Genomic DNA, 17,157 nt, shown 5'->3' with positions numbered 1-17,157 from the left:
GATATTTCTCTTACCCGTTTTCAGTAATAAGAGAAATATGGCTCTGTCCTGCCAGGCTCCCAGGCAGTCAGACCTAATGGTTATCTCCTTTGTTCCCTGAACATCACTGTTATCCTATTCTTTTTTCAAGGTGCCCAGATTTCATATTGTTTAAACACATATGATTTATGAATAATTTGTGCAGTTAACACAATCATCACAGGGTCCTAAGGCGACATACATCCTTAGCTTATGAAGATGATGGAATTAAGAGATTAAAGACAGGCATAGGAAATCACAAGAGTATTGATTGGGGAAGTGATAAATGTCCATGAAATCTTCACAATTTATGTTCAGAGATTGCAGTAAAGACAAGCATAAGCAATTATGAAAGTATTAATTTGGGGAACTAATAAATGTCCATGAAATCTTCACGATTTATGTTCTTCTGCCACGGCTTCAGCCGGTCCCTTCATTCGGGGTCCCTGCTTCCCGCAACACGCTGAAGATTGGCAACATTATATAGTTCTGATGTAATTATGACAATGACGGGTTAAAAAAAAACTTGTTCCTGACTATATTCTTTTGAGTTCATTTAATTTAATACATTGATCAGACATACATCAAGCTCGTAGTATCCAAATATTTACCAATGGAGAAATTTACCCCCAAGTTTACCATCCTACAACCACCAGCACTGAGCCATTTCCCTGTGGTTACCCTTATACAGACTCACTAAGAAAATATTATCTTTGTTTGATTTTGGGGTTTTCTTGAGAGACACAGTCTCACTCTGTTGCTTAGGCTGGAGTGCAGTGGCACAATCACGGTTCACTGCAGCCTCAACCTCTTGGGCTCAAGTGATCCTCTGGCCTCAGCTCCCAAGTAGCAGGGACGACAGGTGCACGCCACCACACCCAGCTAATTTTTTTTTCTTTTGTAGAGACGAGATCTCACTATGTTGCCCAGGCTGGATATCATCTTTAGTAAAGACTTTTTACCAACCCTTGAGGAAATGCTACATTTTAAAGAACTAAGTGGGAGTTATGGTGACCTCGTGATTAAACTGTAAGAACTCAGTACCCTCAAAGGAATGTGAAAACTACTCAACCATAGACTGAGAAAAAAGCCCCTGGCATCAAGATTAGATTGACTCAGAGGTCACTGAGCCCCACTGTCAGCGCCACTACAGCCTGGTAGCTGTAGGGCCAGGAGCCCTAAGTGGCAGGGGCCACTAAGCCAGGTTACAGTCAGGTGGGCTTTAGAATGTCTTACAGTGTGCTCATAAATGAGCCTTTGACTAACAAGGTAATAAGCTCATCACTTTTCTGCATAAAATACCAAAAGAAGAATAAGCCAATATTCCTAAATAAGATAGAGATCTTCAAAAGCTTTCTAAAAAAATAAATGAATAGTCTGTGTTTTGAAAGACTATTTATTTTAGGAAAAATAAACCAATTCTAGACCAGGCACAGTGGCTCACACCTGTAATGCCAGCACTTCGGGAGGCTGAGGTGGGTGGATCACATGTCAGGAGTTCGAGACCAGGCTGGCCAATATGGTGAAACCCCATCTTTACTAAAAATACAAAAATTAGCCAAGCGTGGTGGTAAGTGCTTGTAATCCCAGCTACTCAGGAGGCTGAGGCAGGAGAATCATTTGAACCCAGGAGGCAGAGATTACGGTGAGCTGAGATTGTGCCATTGCACTCCAGCCTGGGCAACAGAGTGAGACTCCGTCTCAATAAAAACAAAAATAAAAAATAAACCAATTCTAGTTAGCATCTACTTTATATTCCCAATAAGTTTCAGAAAAGTGTAGATTTTATGAAAGAAGGGGTAAGATACAAGATAGTTGGCTTAGAGGAAGGGGTGCTGGTTAAAAGGTGTTAGGATGGCAACCACATTTCTTTCTTTCTTTCTTTTTTTCTTTCTTTTTTTTTTTGTTTTTTTTTTTTTTTTTTTGTGATTCAGTCTCACTCTGTCACCAGGCTGGAGTGCAGTGGCAAGATCTCGGCTCACTGCAAGCTCCGCCTCCCAGGTTCAAGTGATTCTCCTGCCTCAGCCTCCCATGTAGTGGGGATTACAGGTGTGCGCCACCACACCCAGCTAATTTTTGTATTTATTTTTTATTTTTATTTTTTTGAGACGGAGTCTCGCTCTGTCGCCCAGGCTGGAGTGCAGTGGCGCAATCTTGGCTCACTGCAAGCTCCGCCTCCCGGGTTCAAGCCATTCTCCTGCCTCAGCCTCCTTCGTAGCCGGGAGTACAGGTGCCCACCACCACGCCCGGCTAATTTTTTGCATTTTTAGTAGAGACGGGGTTTCACTGTGTTAGCCAGGATGGTCTCGATCTCCTGACCTCGTGATCCACCTGCCTCGGCCTCCCAAAGTGCTGGGATTACAGGCGTGAGCCGATGGCAACCACATTTCTTAAGATGAGGACTGTGTTTTCTCTTCCCATGGTGGAGGAGAGTTTGAGTGAACGTGTGTAGTCTCTCTGTACCCATTCCCTCATGCCTGCAGCCAGTGGGGGAAGTGTTCTAATGGGTCAGAGTCTGGGATTTTTGCAGGACCACGTTTAAGTATTGTTACTGTAAGGCAAGAACAGGAAAGAGGCTGGGCATGATGGCTCACACCTGTAATTCCAGCACTTTAGGAGGCTGAGACAGGAGGCTCACTTGAGCCCAGGAGTTCAAGACCCCCGTCTCATTTTTATTTAAAAAAAAAGGAATCGGAAAGAGGCCCCTTTTAGTCTCTTGGACCTGCCTTCACCCAAAGCCCTTTTGGTTTTTGCTATTTCTTTGTTGTGGCCAAGTGAATGTAGTCATAGGTTTTAGGTTTGCTTGGCTAAACAGCCCTGCCAACAGGTAGGTTCTCAAGATTTTAGGCTAAGGAAAAATTTTACTACGACAGACTGCATCCTCAAACAGCTTTTCTCCTCCAAGTAACTGGATATTTCTTTCTCTGATGTCATGACTTAAGTCATTACAGAATTTTATGTATATTTTTTATATATTTATATTTTTATATTTATATATATATAGTGTGTGTGTGTGTTCACCATTACAAGAAATTATTTGTTCTTTATAAAAATTAACTACCTCATTCTCATTGCTCTCAATTGACATATTCCATTTCAAGATCTTCCTTCTAGAATAATTTTTAAGCTGTAATTTTCTATAGGGGAAAAATTACATAAAACATTTTCAAGTTACAATATGGTTTTCAGAGAACATACAAAGGGAGAAAATGTGTAAATAATACATGGTTTTTGACTTGCTGAGTGAAGTGTGCTACAGAAATGTTTGTATCATGAATAACTTTGATGGGGGGATCTTTTTTCACAGAGTTTAGGAGTTGACACTCTCCCTCCTCCTGACCCTAATCCACCCAGAGCTGAATTTAACTACAGTGTGGGGTTTAAAGATTTAAATGGTAAGCATAACAATTTCTTTTCTTAAGTAATTCAAAATCATAATGATGATTCAAATCGGTATGAAACTATAATTTGAAAACTAAATTAAAGGAACCTAAACATCATGATAAAATATCATTGTTAAAATCATGGATTTCAGACTGGGTTTTACTGTGTCTGGATTGAATTGAGAGAGTCAAGAAGATATTTTTGCCAATAATGAAAGGGAACACCATTCTGCATTTAAGAAGTCTCAAAATGATCTTGTGTTTTAAAGTAAGGGGAGTTTCTTCTTATTACTAAGCCCATAGAGTAACAAGGAGTAGCATATAAAAATATTAATAAGGAAATGTCCCTTCAGTGGTAGAAATCAACTATTTCATAATGATTAATAAATATGAATCGATACTTCATATTTTATTTAAAACATTTTAAAATTATATATAATACATACTTATGTGTAATTTAGTCTACTTGACATTTTTTCATTTTTCCTGAACTTGTCACTTTATTTTATTACCAAAAATCTCTCAGGCATGCATGGTGGCTCACACCTGTGACCCCAGCACTTTAGGAGGCCAAGGCAAGAGGATTGCTTGAGCTCAGGAGTTTGAAACCAGCCTGGACAACATGGCAAGACCCCATCTCTACAAAAAATAAAAAAAAATTAGCCAAGCATAGTGGCATGTGCCTGTGGTCTCAGCTACTTGGGAGGCTGAGGCAGGAGGATCAAGGCTGCAGTGAGCTGTGTTTCTGCCACTGTACTCCACCCTGGGCAACAGAGTGAGATTCTATCTCAAGAAAATAAAAAACAAAACAAAACAAAAACTCTCTGTTTATTTAAGTGGAGACATCTTTAGGCCACATGCTATTCATACTATAATAAGTCTTGAGGCCGGGTGTGGTGGCTCACACCTGTAATTCCAACACTTTGGGAGGCCAAGGCGGGCGGATCACAAGGTCAGGAGACTGAGACCATCCTGGCTAGCACGGTGAAACCCCATTTCTACTAAAAATACAAGAAATTAGCCAGGCGTGGTGGTGGGTACTTGTAGTCCCAGCTACTTGGGAGGCTGAGGCAGGAGAATGGCGTGAACCTGGGAGGCGGAGCTTGCAGTGAGCTGAGATCGCGCCACTGCACTCCAGCCTGGGTGGCAGAGCGAGACGCCATCTCAAAAAAAATAAAAATAAAAATAAAAAATAAATCTTGAAGTAATCACTTTCAAATTAGTGAGAACTCCCTGCAACTCTGGAAAAAGATTTCCCGAAGACTTGCAGTGCCTACCAAAAATGTGAGAAGCAAAATAGGAGAGAAGTTCAATTACAGAAATCCAGAATTACAAGTTTATTTCTGTCCTTCTCTGGATGTTTTTCTTTTTTTTTTTTTCAGGCAGAGTCTCTCTCTGTCACCCAGGCTGGAGTGCGGTGGCGGGATCTCTGCTCACTGCAACCTCTGCCCCCTGGGTTCAAGCGATTCTCCTGCCTCAGCCTCCCGAGTAGCTGGGACTACAGGCATGTGCCACCATGACCAGCTAATTTTTATATTTTTAGTAGAGACAGGGTTTCACCATGTTGGCTAGGCTGGTCTCGAACTCCAGACCTCAGGTGATCCAACTGTTTCAGCCTCCCAAAGTGCTGGAATTACAGGTGTGAGCCGTGGCGTCCGACCAGGATTTCTTTGTTTCTATCATTTCCAGTAGTTTTGTAGTAAACCATTAGGTGCCAGTGACTGTTTCTTGATAAATTATAATATACCTCTTTTGATTTTCTCTTTTTCCTACACTCTTTTTATTTGCCGCATAAATTTATTATTCCTGCCGGTCATTTCCATTAAGATGGTAACATTCATGAAGCTTTTTACAAAAGCAGGCCAAGCGTGGTGGCTCTTGCCTATAATCCCAGCACTTTGGGAGGCCAAGGCAGGAGGATCACTTAATCCCAGGAGCTTGAGACAAGTCTGGGCAACATAATGAGACCACTGTCTCTACAAAAATTAAAAAATTAGCCAGGCATGCTTGTATGTGCCTGTAGTCCCAGCTACTCGGGAGGCTGAGGTGGGAGGATTGCTTGAACTCGTGAGGTCAAGGCTACAGTGAGCTATGATCCTACCACTGCACTCCAGCCTGGGCAACAGAGGTTGCAATGAGCCGAGATCGTGCTGCTGCACTCCAGCCTGGGTGACAAAGCGAGACTCTGTCCCAAAAAAAAAGAAAAGAAATTATATATAAAAATGGCTTACAGTAAAATAAACCCTTTTTACACATTTAGGAAACCCAAACTTTAGTCCAAGTACGGTAAACTAGCACTATTAGCATTACTGTAATATGCTGTGCGACATTTATGATGAAGATGTCTAACAAACAAAGCTTATTTGTTACTGAGTAAGCTTTATTCCAGCTGCTCCCATTTCCTCAGTCTGGTTCATCATATCTATAGCAGCTAGAATTCTCCTCATGCATCACTTCCTTCCTGTCCATCCTTTGTTCATTATATTCACCATATAATGTATGCCTGATCATCAAAGTACTCCACCAAGACTACTCACCAACACCACCCCAACTACACCACATGATCTAATCAACGTTCAGGATCACACATCTGCTCTACCATAGTAATCTCACAACTGGAAGAAATCCTAAGGCCATCTCTCCTCCCTCCCTCTCACTCTGAAAATTTATCTCTTTCCTTTCTTTTAAAAGTTAACTCCCAGCTTACTGTCTTCATTAAGTTTCTACCATTTAATCCTATAATTTTTTAACTCCCTGCCACCTATGGTGCTTTAATTTCTGCTATTTATCATAAATTGCTCTTGGCTGGGCACAGTGGCTCATGCCTGTAATCCCAGCACTTTGGCAGGCTGAGATAGAAAGATTGCTTGCATCCAGGAGTTTGAAACCAGTCTGGGCAACATGACAAAACCCTGTCTCTACACAAAATACAAAAATTAGCTGGACCTGGTGGCATGCACCTGTAGTCCCAGCTGCTTGGGAGGCTGAGTTGGGAGGATTGCTTGAGCCTGGGAGGCAGAGATTGCAGTGAGCCAAGATCACACTACGGCACTCCAGCCTGGGCAGTAGAGTGAGACTCTGTCTCAAAAAAAAGAAAGAAAAAAGAAAAGAAAAAATTGCTCTATCTCTGAATATGAAGTTTTCTACAGTTAGATGGTGAGCCTATAGAAGCTCCGTCTTCACGCCAAGGTCACAGGCACATTAAACCCCCGTTGGTTGAAATCCAGTTTCTTCTAAATAGCAGCAGTACTCTCTTTGCCCTCCAAATGCTTAGGGAAAACTCCCCTTCTATCCATTTCCAATGCTCCCCTCTCTGCTACTTTTCTAAAACTCTAAGATGTTACACTATAGGATTTCCTACTTAGGCATCTATTCGTATGCTTGGATTTGACTTTATAGCTGGTATGTCAGATGCCCCAGTGTAGAAAACACATTTCCCCCAATTTTTTTTCTTGGTGTTAGAAACTCACTTGGATTAACCATGTGACAAATGCAGCAACAGTTCTTTTAGGAATTCCTATGCTTGTGCTATTGAATTAAAATATTCTCAATCTTCTCATTATATCATAACCAATCAAAATAATGATTCCTTTCTACTCAAATATTATGCTTAAAAATTATCTTCTTTCAGTTTTTCCAGATGCAAACAGTTTTTCATACCATTAATGTAATTTTCCCTACTAGAGTCCTTAAATGCACTGGAAGACCAAGATTTAGATGCTCTCATGGCAGATCTGGTAGCAGACATAAGTGAGGCTGAGCAGAGGACAATCCAGGCACAGAAAGAGTCCTCGCAGAATCAACATCATTCAGCATCTCTACAGGCATCAAATTTCAGCGGTGCAGCCTCTCTTGGTTATGGAACAAATGTTGCTGCCACTGGTATCAGCCAATATAAGGATGACTTACCACCTCCACCAGCCGATCCTGTGTTAGACCTTCCACTGCCACCACCACCTCCTGAACCTCTCTCTCAGGTAAGTGTGTGGGACCAGAGATGGCAGGGCCATCAACCTGTGCTACCTATCACTGATGTTCTTTGAAGTGATCATTACATTCCTAAGTTTGTACATCCAAAGATCTGAGGTACTAAAAAACAAAGATACAGAGCACGCTCATTGCAAAGCTAGAACCCTCCGTAAGCAAGCCACATGGGTGTGTATCAAGAATGTATTAGGGCCATGTTCAGGATTTACTATAATTTGCTTAAAAAATATTTGTATGCAAACACTCTTTGATAAAACTCAATCTTTTGGGGAAATGTTTTATTAACATCATATTGAAATGTGGAACTGATTATATATTTCCATGTCCCTGTTCTTAGCTCAGTACATAGAGAATAGAAAGCATTCATTATGTATTTTCTGAGCAGAATGAAATTGAATTTTGTTGAACTTGGCAGCCCTGTTCAGTAGGACAGGTACATCCAAGTATCTCTTGTAATGTCATAGTTGGGGAGGGTGTTATATAGCAGGCAGGTGATGGGTGCTTGATACTGATAAATTTCTGAATATTGAAAAACAGACAACTGGAAAGTTTAAATGATCATTATTTGGGATATTAACTCATAGCATGTCTCTCATAAAAGTAGAAAGAGCACTTTTAAGGATTTTCTTTTTAGAGTAAGCCCAATATTTTAGAGGAGAGTCCAGTTCAATTTCCTGTGGCTTCCACGGTTGTCACACTGTGTCACGATGTTTGGTACTCACAAATAAGACCCTAGGGACCCTGAAAGGTCATACAACAAAATATTGAATATAAATCAAATATTAAATTATACTCTATCACACACAGTGCTCTATTGTGTACTTATTTTAGAAAATTTATGTGAAAATGGAGATCAATATAGAACAGAGACTCTTAATGTAGGGTCCATGAAGATTTCAAGGGGGCCATGCACCCCCAAAAGTAAACAAAGTACAAAGTTGAATGGACTTGTGAAGCTTTATGGGCTTTCTTAAAGGGGCTTGTGGCTCAAAAAACAATTTGAGAACCACTGCTATAAAAAGATACATGCCTATATTCAAGTAATTAGAATGTAACCAGAACAGCTCATTTCCTCATCATTATAAATAGAAGAGAGACTTAACTTGCAAAAATCAAAGAGCTTTGGGCTCATAAAATACTTCACTCACTTTTCAGCCTGTTCATATGAGCTTGTCAGTGCTTTTGTTTTTTGGTGAATTGTAAATTTAAATTTCAGTCTCTCTGGCTGGGCGTGGTGGCTCACGCCTGTAATCCCAGTACTTTGGGAGTCCGAGGCGGACAGATCATGAGGTCAGGTGATGGAGACCATCCAGGCTAACACGGCGAAACCCCATTTCTACTAAAAATACAAAAAAATTAGCCGGGTGTGGTGGTGGGCACCTGTAGTCCCAGCTACTTGGGAGGCTGAGGCCGGAGAATGGTGTGAACCCAGGAGGCTGAGCTTGCAGTGAGCCGAGATCACGCCACTGCACTCCAGCCTGGGCAACAGAGCGAGACTCCATCTCAAAAAAAAAAAAAAAAAAATTCAATCTCTCTTAACCTTTGGGGGCATTAAGAACCCCTTTAAGAATCTAATAAAAAATTAGAAATCCCCAAAAAGACACCCTGATCCAAAAGTATGCATATAATTTCAGGGAGTGTTCAAATCCCGGAGATGTGTCAATCTATAGATTCCTTGGGTCGGATCCCAGTTTGTGAGCCAAGCAGATTTTTGTGGTCTAAATATACGAACCACTGTTAAAGTCATCATTTCATCTTTTAAGTTACCATTCCCAAGCTATAAGGAGTGACTGCCTTCTATATCTTTGAGTTGAAGAATTTTGTTGTAGTCATTTAAATTCTGAAAATTGAATGTTTCAGGTGATGGATACCCCATTTATCCAGATGTAATTATTACACTTTGTATGCCTTTAAAAAGTAATTAATAAATTCTGAAAATCAAGCATGTGAAATTTGGTATCTTTTGTTAATATAAAGTAGCTGAGACACTAGCAATGACAGAAGTGATTACTCACTGGTATTACTTAATGGACTGTATTGAAGAATATCTTGCCCTTTTCCAGGAAGAGGAAGAAGCCCAAGCCAAGGCTGATAAAATTAAGCTGGCGCTGGAAAAACTGAAGGAGGCCAAGGTTAAGAAGGTGAATCTTGAATCCCTTTTGCATGGGGGTAGTTAAATTAAGGACCTGTGATTATGCTTAATGATAAAAAACAAAATGAAGCTGGGCACTGTGGCTCACACCTGTAATCCCAGCACTTTGGGAGGCCAAGGTGGGTGGATCATGAGGTCAGGAGATCGAGACCATCCTGGCTAACATGGCAAAACCCCGTCTCTATTAAAAATACAAAAAATTAGCTGGGAGTGGTGGCGGGCGCCTGTAGTCCCAGCTACTCGGGAGGCTGAGGAAGGAGAATTGCTTGAACCCAGGAGGCGGAAGTTGCAGTGAGCTGAGATTGAGCCACTGCACTCCAGCCTGGGAGACAGAGTGAGATTCCATCTCAAGAAAAGAAAAAATAAAATGTTGAGTGATACTTTCCAAATAGTTGTAATTTTCAAAAACTTTTAAGGACAAAGATAAGAGTATACAATTGTTCTTTCTATAATATCAGTTAGCTCACTTGTGATTGATAAATAAGGGACTTGTGTTAATATAAATGTAGAGGTTTCCTTGGCTTGTACATGATTTTTTTTGCTGGCTTATACATGAATTTTCCTGGGAGCTGGAATGGTGGGAGTAGAATTACCTTCAAAAAGAAAGGAAAGGGCCTTTGGCTTAGCTGCTGTACAGGCAGGGGCCCTTTCAGCTCTATCTTAAGAAATTTTAAAACAAGTTTGCACATCCAGGGCTCCCTTCCTTTGAGCTGCCCTCTCCAGGACTTTGCAAAGTTCTTCATTGATAGCAGGTGGTGCCACCTTTGGGGACTGCCTAACTGGGTCAGAGCTCAGCTTCTGTCAGCCTGGCCTCCGCTTTTCCTCAATTGCTCTTGTGCACTTTTCCTATGCACTGGGGCAGCCGTCAGCCCTGCTGCTGACCTAGATGTCCAAGTTATCTCCCAGGGCACCAAATGCTGTTTTTACTGGTGGTCTGGTTTCAAAATAGTTTTTGAGTAATCTGTGCTTAACCCTACTTTCCTAATAAGCCTGTAACTTGATCATGCAATTTTTCACAGAGTATAGGTTTTTGAAGAACACATGTATTGTATTATAACAACAGATACAGCTGTATTTAACCTCACTAGAAGAATATATCTAACGATAATAAAGTGTTAATAATAGTTAGGCTGGGCGCGGTGGCTCACGCCTGTAATCCCAACACTTTGGGAGGCCAAGGCGCGCAGATCACCCAAGGTCAGGTGTTCGAGACCAGCCTAGCCAACACGGTGAAACCCCGTCTCTACTAAAAGTACAAAAATTAGCTGGACGCAGTGGTGTGCACCTGTAATCCCAGCTACTCGGGAAGCTCAGGTAGGATAATCATTTGAGCCCAGAAGGCGGAGGTTGCCGTGAGCCAAGATTGCACCACTGCACTCCAGCCTAGACTCCAGAGGGAGACTCAATCTCAAAAAAACAAAAAATTTTAAAAAAAATAGTTAATTTGGTAAAGTAAGGGAAAAATGAAACAGTCTTCGTCATGTTTTGTTTTGAGACAGGGTCTTGCTCTATCACCCAGGCTGATCATGGCTCACTGCAGCCTTAAACTCCTGGGGTCAAGCAATCCTCTTCCCTCAGCCTCCTCAGTAGCTGGAACCACAGGCATGTACCACCATGCCCAGCTAATTTATTTTTATTTTTTGTAGAGTTGAGGCCTTCCTATGTTGCCTAGGCTGGTCTCAGACTCCTAGGCTCAAGCAAGCCACCCATCTCAGCCTCACAAAGTGCTGGGATTACAGGTGTGAGCCACGATGCCTGGCTCTTCATCTGATTTCAACTACTGAAGCAAATAACATCTCTGAGACTCATTCAGAATTTTCTGCTGAGAGTTGTGTGAATTGTCCTTTTCACATAGGGCTTTACGCTTTCTATTCCCATGGCACCTATCACAGTTCTCTGAATGAAGGTGTTCAATACCTGCCGATGGATGGATATTCAGGAAGTAGTTCTTGGCCACCCCTGGAGCCAGACTTTCAAGGTTCATCTAGGGGAGTCTTCCCAGATTAATCTGGTTCCACTCATTCCAAACGTGCCCAAATTTTCTTACCATTCTTCTCCCCCATTTTCTGCAACTGATTAATTCCACAGTCAATCATTGCAACTCCACATCCTCATCTGCCTTGCCCTTTTCTCAAACCTTGGTTAAATCCAACTTTCCTCCTTCTCAGTCCTGGGCGCTCAGTGAGCTACCCTGGTGCAATCACTCTCTCACCTACAAAACCATTTTTTTTAAGAGACGAGGGTCTCACTATGTTGCCCAGGTTGGTCTCAAACTCCTGGCATCAAGTGATCCTCCCACCTGGGCCTCCCAAAGTGCTGGGATTACAAGCATGAACCACCACACCTGGCCTCAGCTAATGATTTTGTTGCCCATTTTGCATGGAAAATAGATGCAGTCAAAATAAAAGTTGTGCAAGCTCCCACCAAGACATCTACCTATCTACCTGCGTGCATCTCTACCCATATATCCCATATTCTTTCCTTAACAATGGATAAATCATTATGTTTCTGCCAAGGGCCAGCCTCTTCTCTTGGGCTGCAGTCTCTCTTTCTGTCCTCCTCTGCTCAAAAGTCTCCGATGTCTGACCATCCCACACATGAAGCCAGAATGAATCCTCCCAGTGGCCTCCAGTCCCTACATGACATGGCAACCAGTCACCTCCCTGGCCTCATCTCCCAGCGTTCACTCCTTCATTCACCCCATTCTAGCTGCCTGGTCTCCTGGCTGCCCCTTAAGCACTCCAGGCCTGCCCTTGCCTTGGGACCTTGCCACTTTGCAAGTCCTCTGCCTCTTCCCTGGATTCTGTGTAGGTTCGCTGTGCGCCTCCTTTAAGTCTTTTTTTTTTTTTTTTTTTTCTTGCTCTGTCGCCCAGGCTGGAGTGCAGTGGCGCAATCTCGGCTCACTGCAAGCTCCGCCTCCCGGGTTCACACCATTCTCCTGCCTCAGCCTCCTGTGTAGCTGGTACTACAGGTATGCACCACCATGGCCCACTATTTTTTTAAATTATTTGTAGAGAAAGGATGTGGCTATGTTGCCCAGGTTGGTCTGAAACTCCTGGCTTCAAGCAACCCTCCCACTTCAGCCTGTCAAAGTGCTGGGATTACAGGCATGTAACAATAGTTAAAATAGTTAATTTGGTAAATTAAGGGAAAGATGAAACAGGCGTGTAATTCCAGCACTTTGGGAGGCTGAGGTGGGAGGATTGCTTGGCCTGGCCTAGTTTACTTATTTGTCCTATGTATTGCCCGTATCCCCTCCCCACCACCCCACAGGATCTCCCCCAGGGATCTTTGTCTCTTTTCCCCACCAATGCATCCCCATCTCTTAGAATAGGTGCCAGGATCACACAGAGGTGAAAAAGTCAAGTGCGGTCCCTGCTTGTGGAGAGTTAGAGTCTAGTTAGACTCTAGCTCTGAAGAAAATAAACCAGGAAGAAGTGATAGAGAGTACCCAGGCAACCCTACCAGATGGATTTGGTGCTGAGGAGGCCTCTTTGAGCAGGCAGCCCTGGAGGGAAGGCTGCTGTCCAGAAGCAGTTGGATGCACGTGGGTGTGGTGCTAGGGGGCATTCTGGGCAGAGGGAACAGAGAGTGAAATATGCTGCAGCAAGAATGAGCTCAAGGAGGTGGGGAAAAAAGGAAGGAACTGAGGACAGAGAGGCAGCCAGGAGACACACGGTCTCATAGGCCCAAGGAGAAGTTTGGGTTGTATTATAAGTGCAATGGGAAACCATTTGAGTGTTTTAAATAGGGGAGTGTAAGATGAATATATGGTTTTTAAAGGTCATAAAGGGCCAGGCACAGAGGCTCACACCTCTAATCTCAGCACTTTGGGAGGCTGAGGCAGGAGGATTGCTTGAGGTCAGGAGTTGCCCAGCCTGGGCAACATAGCAAGACCCCATCTCCACAAAAATAAAAATTGTTTTTAATTAGCTGGGCATGGCAGTTCACACATGTAGTCCCAGCTACAGGAGGCTGAGGCGGGAGGATCCATTGAGCCCAGGAGTTCAACGTTGCAGTGAGCTAGGATCATACCACTGCACTCCAGCCTGGGTGGCAGAGCAAGATCTTGTCTCTAAAATAAATAAATGTGGGTCATACTGGCTACTTTGTAGAAAGTGGATTGTAGGGGCAAGGTATGAGAGCAGGATTGCAGCACAAAATCTCACACATGGATAAACGTGTAGAATTGATCACACATGGGTGGCAGCTGAGGATGAGCTGTGCTGAGTCATTGATTTTACTTCTCACGATAAAAAGACAAAAGACAATGGTAAAAGTAAACTTCCTAATTAGACTATTTCAAACCCCTGGATTATGTATAAAATATATTATTTATATATTTTCAGAAGGGGAAATGAAAAGTAAGTTGTTTCTTAGATTAAAAGAACAACCAGCAGATTCCATTCATTCACTTCAGCTGGAGACTAAGAGAACAGGAGGAGAGGGCAGGTATTTCCTGCCATATATCAGAAAGTGAGAAAGTATTGCCATGATTTAGTTTCGATGAATTATAATGGTACACACAAAGCACAAGCTGCCTTGATTCAACAAAGAAGATGGAAAACAGAAGCCCCTCTGATCAGTGAGGAAGGAAAGAAAATTACGAAGACAAGTTACGTATTTGCTCTGATTTCAGACACTCCAAATATATTTGTTCTGTGGTGCAGAATATTAAGAAAATAACAGACACGCTCATGCATTAAAAGAATAACTGCAATGTACTCATGCATAATCTACAACATGTTTTTAAAGGATGGAAATCAAATCTATCTGTCATACTTTGCCCTCAAGTATTCTGTGGGCTGTTGACATCATTTTGAATTACAAATGATGTATACAGCTTGTGCTACAAAGATTTTGGAACTAGAAACAGAATCAGACTCATGCCTTACTTTTATTGTTTTTTTAAAAATGCCCTGTGACACCGGAGAACAATTCCATTTGTAAATTTTATTATAGAACCAAAAAAAAAAAAAACAAAACTGTAAATGATTTAGGTCTAAGATATTTTTGTATTTAGCATCTTGCAAAAGAAGAAATTATAAAAGCTATAAAATCTTTAATGGATTATTTAAGTTTTTTCACCCTTGAATCACTTTGCCCCATAGTGTAAATATGAAAGTATTTAGCTTGCTAAATCGCATAACTCTAATTTAGCTTACTAAATCACATAACTGTGATTTAATGTTATGTGTTGGTATAGAGCTACTCTTTAGCTTGCAAACATGAGGGAAGCTGTGAAGAATAGTAAATATAATTTCTTCTTGCTAAACATCACAAGGCTTCTCTTGGTTGTGTGTGTGTGTGTGTGTGTGTGTGTTTTCTAAATTCTATAATTGTGGACATTCATAAATACATGTGGATTAACTCTAGTTTCCAATTTCTGCAAAAAGACACCTTTAATTGTTGCCAAATTATGTGATTTAGCATTTTTTCTCTATATATATGTTTTTATAGAACATAAAAAACAGCAACATATGTTTTATTTTCTTAAGAATTCCTAAGCAGGATTGAGATGTAGTCAAACCTCATTAATCTTTCCATCAGGGACATTAAATTTTCTAAGTCTTAACGTTGGTAGTGTGTCTTAGCACATGTAGCTACTTCACAGCAGTAATTCTCAGCAGAGAGCAGCAAGCACACCTTCCACAGAAAATAAATCCTAGTAAAGACTGCTATTTGAAGAATTTCTCTATTTCCGTGCAACCCTCTGTGACTCATTTCTCAGGTCAGATGAATGGATCTTTGACACCGTGTTAGTTGGGGCTACCATTTTATAATCAAAAGACAAATACAGGGAAAAAGCAACTATCCAACTGCAGATGTCTGGGCTAGAGATTTTCAAGGGAAAAAAAAAAAAAGTGTTCTTTAGGAAACCCTGGGATAAGGCTCTGATTTAAATGGTCCCTGGAGGAAGAAAGCATTTTGACTGCCCCATGTCTACATTTTGATCTTGGGGGTGTATGTGAATGTTAGAAATAGAAGGTATTACATGAGTGCTTCAACTTGTGGTTGCTGCCTGCAACTCACCCAAATGTTTACCACCACACACACCCTTCCGTTGCTATCAGTAACTCTGCAGAACCATCTACAGGAACTACACTCTTCAACCTGTTAACTATAGAGTGTTAGGAAGGAATGAAGCTACAGCCATACAACCCTGGTCGTGCTGTGTCTCATCTGATCTCAGAAGCTAAACAGGGTCAGGTCTGGTTAGTACTTGGATGGGAGGCAGGAATGGGACAGAACCTGGCTGCTCAGAACCTAATCCAAACTTGTGCAGAGAAAGAAATGTTACCAAATTTATGGTTTCTCTCTCCTTTTTCAGTCCATCTAATCACTTTTTTAATAACGATGAGTCTTATTGGTGAATAACCAGGACCAACCGTTAAGCTCATATGCTACAAATACACAGGTATCAAAGAAAATCCAAAGCCTAGCTGCATAACTTCAATAATTAATTCTGTTACATTACATGAAAATTACGGTCTCTCTAACGAATAAGATCTTTTTTGTTGTTGTTGTTTTCTTTTCTTTTTTTTTTTTTTTTTGAGGCAGAGTCTCACTCCACCCCCCACACTGGAGTGCAGTGCTGCAATCTCGGCTCACTGCAACCTCTGCCTCCCAGTTTCAAGTGGTTCTCCTGCCTCAGCCTCCTGAGCAGCTGGGATTACAGGCACATGCCACCACGCCTGGCTAACTTCTGTATTTTTAGTAGAGACGGGGTTTCATCATGTTGGTCAGGCTGGTCTTGAACTCCTGACCTCATGATCTGTCCGCCTTGGCCTCCCAAAGTGCTGGGATAACAGGCGTGAGCCACCATGCCAGCTGAATCAGATGTTTTAATAACTTTAACAAGTTGCCTAGAAAAAGTCAAGGATACTCTGTGTTTTTACTGAAGATAAGTAAATGCAGCTTCCTCCAAACCTACAGATTTGGAATGAGATTACTACCAATTTTATTGTGAATTTAATTCAATAGAATATTTTGAAAATGGAATAAGAAGTAAATTAGGGGCTGGATACAGTGGCTTATGCCTGTAATCCTCGAACTTTAGGAGGGTGAGGCAGGAGAATTGCTTGAGGCCAGGAGTTTGAAACCAACATGGGCAACATAGTGAGACTTTGCCTCTACAAAAAAATGAACAAAAATTAGCTGGGTGTGGTGGTGCACAACTGCGGTCCCAACCACTCAGGAGGCTGAGGTGGGAGGATCAGTTGAGCCTAGGAGGTCGAGGCTACAGTAATCCAAGATGACACCACTGCACTCCAGCCTAGGCAACAGAGCAAGATCCTGTCACACACACACACACACAAAAATGAAAATTAGATTCGTCATGTGCCTGCAAAACAGCTTATTTCTCAGTCTACATTCATTTCACTTAATCCAACTCTGATCTCAAATGTGCCCTGCTGTAACTATCTGTCTCTCAGTGGGGCCCCCTCAGTGATACCATGTTGACATACGCTCTGTGGACCTTTAGAGAACTGTAGATTAACCAGCTTGGTCTTATTTGGTGTCTTCAGACTCTTGGGTTGCATGAAATGGGACTCAACTCCAGCTAAGCAAAAGAGAAGAGTTTATTATAAAGAAACAGGTGGCCGGGTGTGGTGG

At 41.8% G+C, this 17,157-nt stretch overlaps 1 protein-coding gene across 1 annotated transcript in view; it reads left to right on the top strand.

The window, feature by feature from the left end:
• LOC116462420 (amyloid beta A4 precursor protein-binding family B member 1-interacting protein) overlaps positions 1–17,157 on the top strand; it is a 135,277-nt gene that overhangs the window by 55,333 nt on the left and 62,787 nt on the right. Inside the window, exons 4-6 of the mRNA XM_032144904.2 lie at positions 3,326–3,413; positions 7,086–7,378; positions 9,452–9,529. Coding sequence (XP_032000795.1) covers positions 3,326–3,413; positions 7,086–7,378; positions 9,452–9,529 — 459 coding nt within the window. The remainder of the gene's footprint in view (positions 1–3,325; positions 3,414–7,085; positions 7,379–9,451; positions 9,530–17,157) is intronic.

Source organism: Hylobates moloch, unplaced genomic scaffold (genome assembly GCF_009828535.3).
Source record: "Hylobates moloch isolate HMO894 unplaced genomic scaffold, HMol_V3 SCAFFOLD_3, whole genome shotgun sequence".
NCBI classification, from domain to species: domain Eukaryota; kingdom Metazoa; phylum Chordata; class Mammalia; order Primates; family Hylobatidae; genus Hylobates; species Hylobates moloch.
The sequence above is the reverse complement of the archived record's forward strand: the minus strand, read 5'-3'. Positions and strand labels throughout refer to the sequence as shown.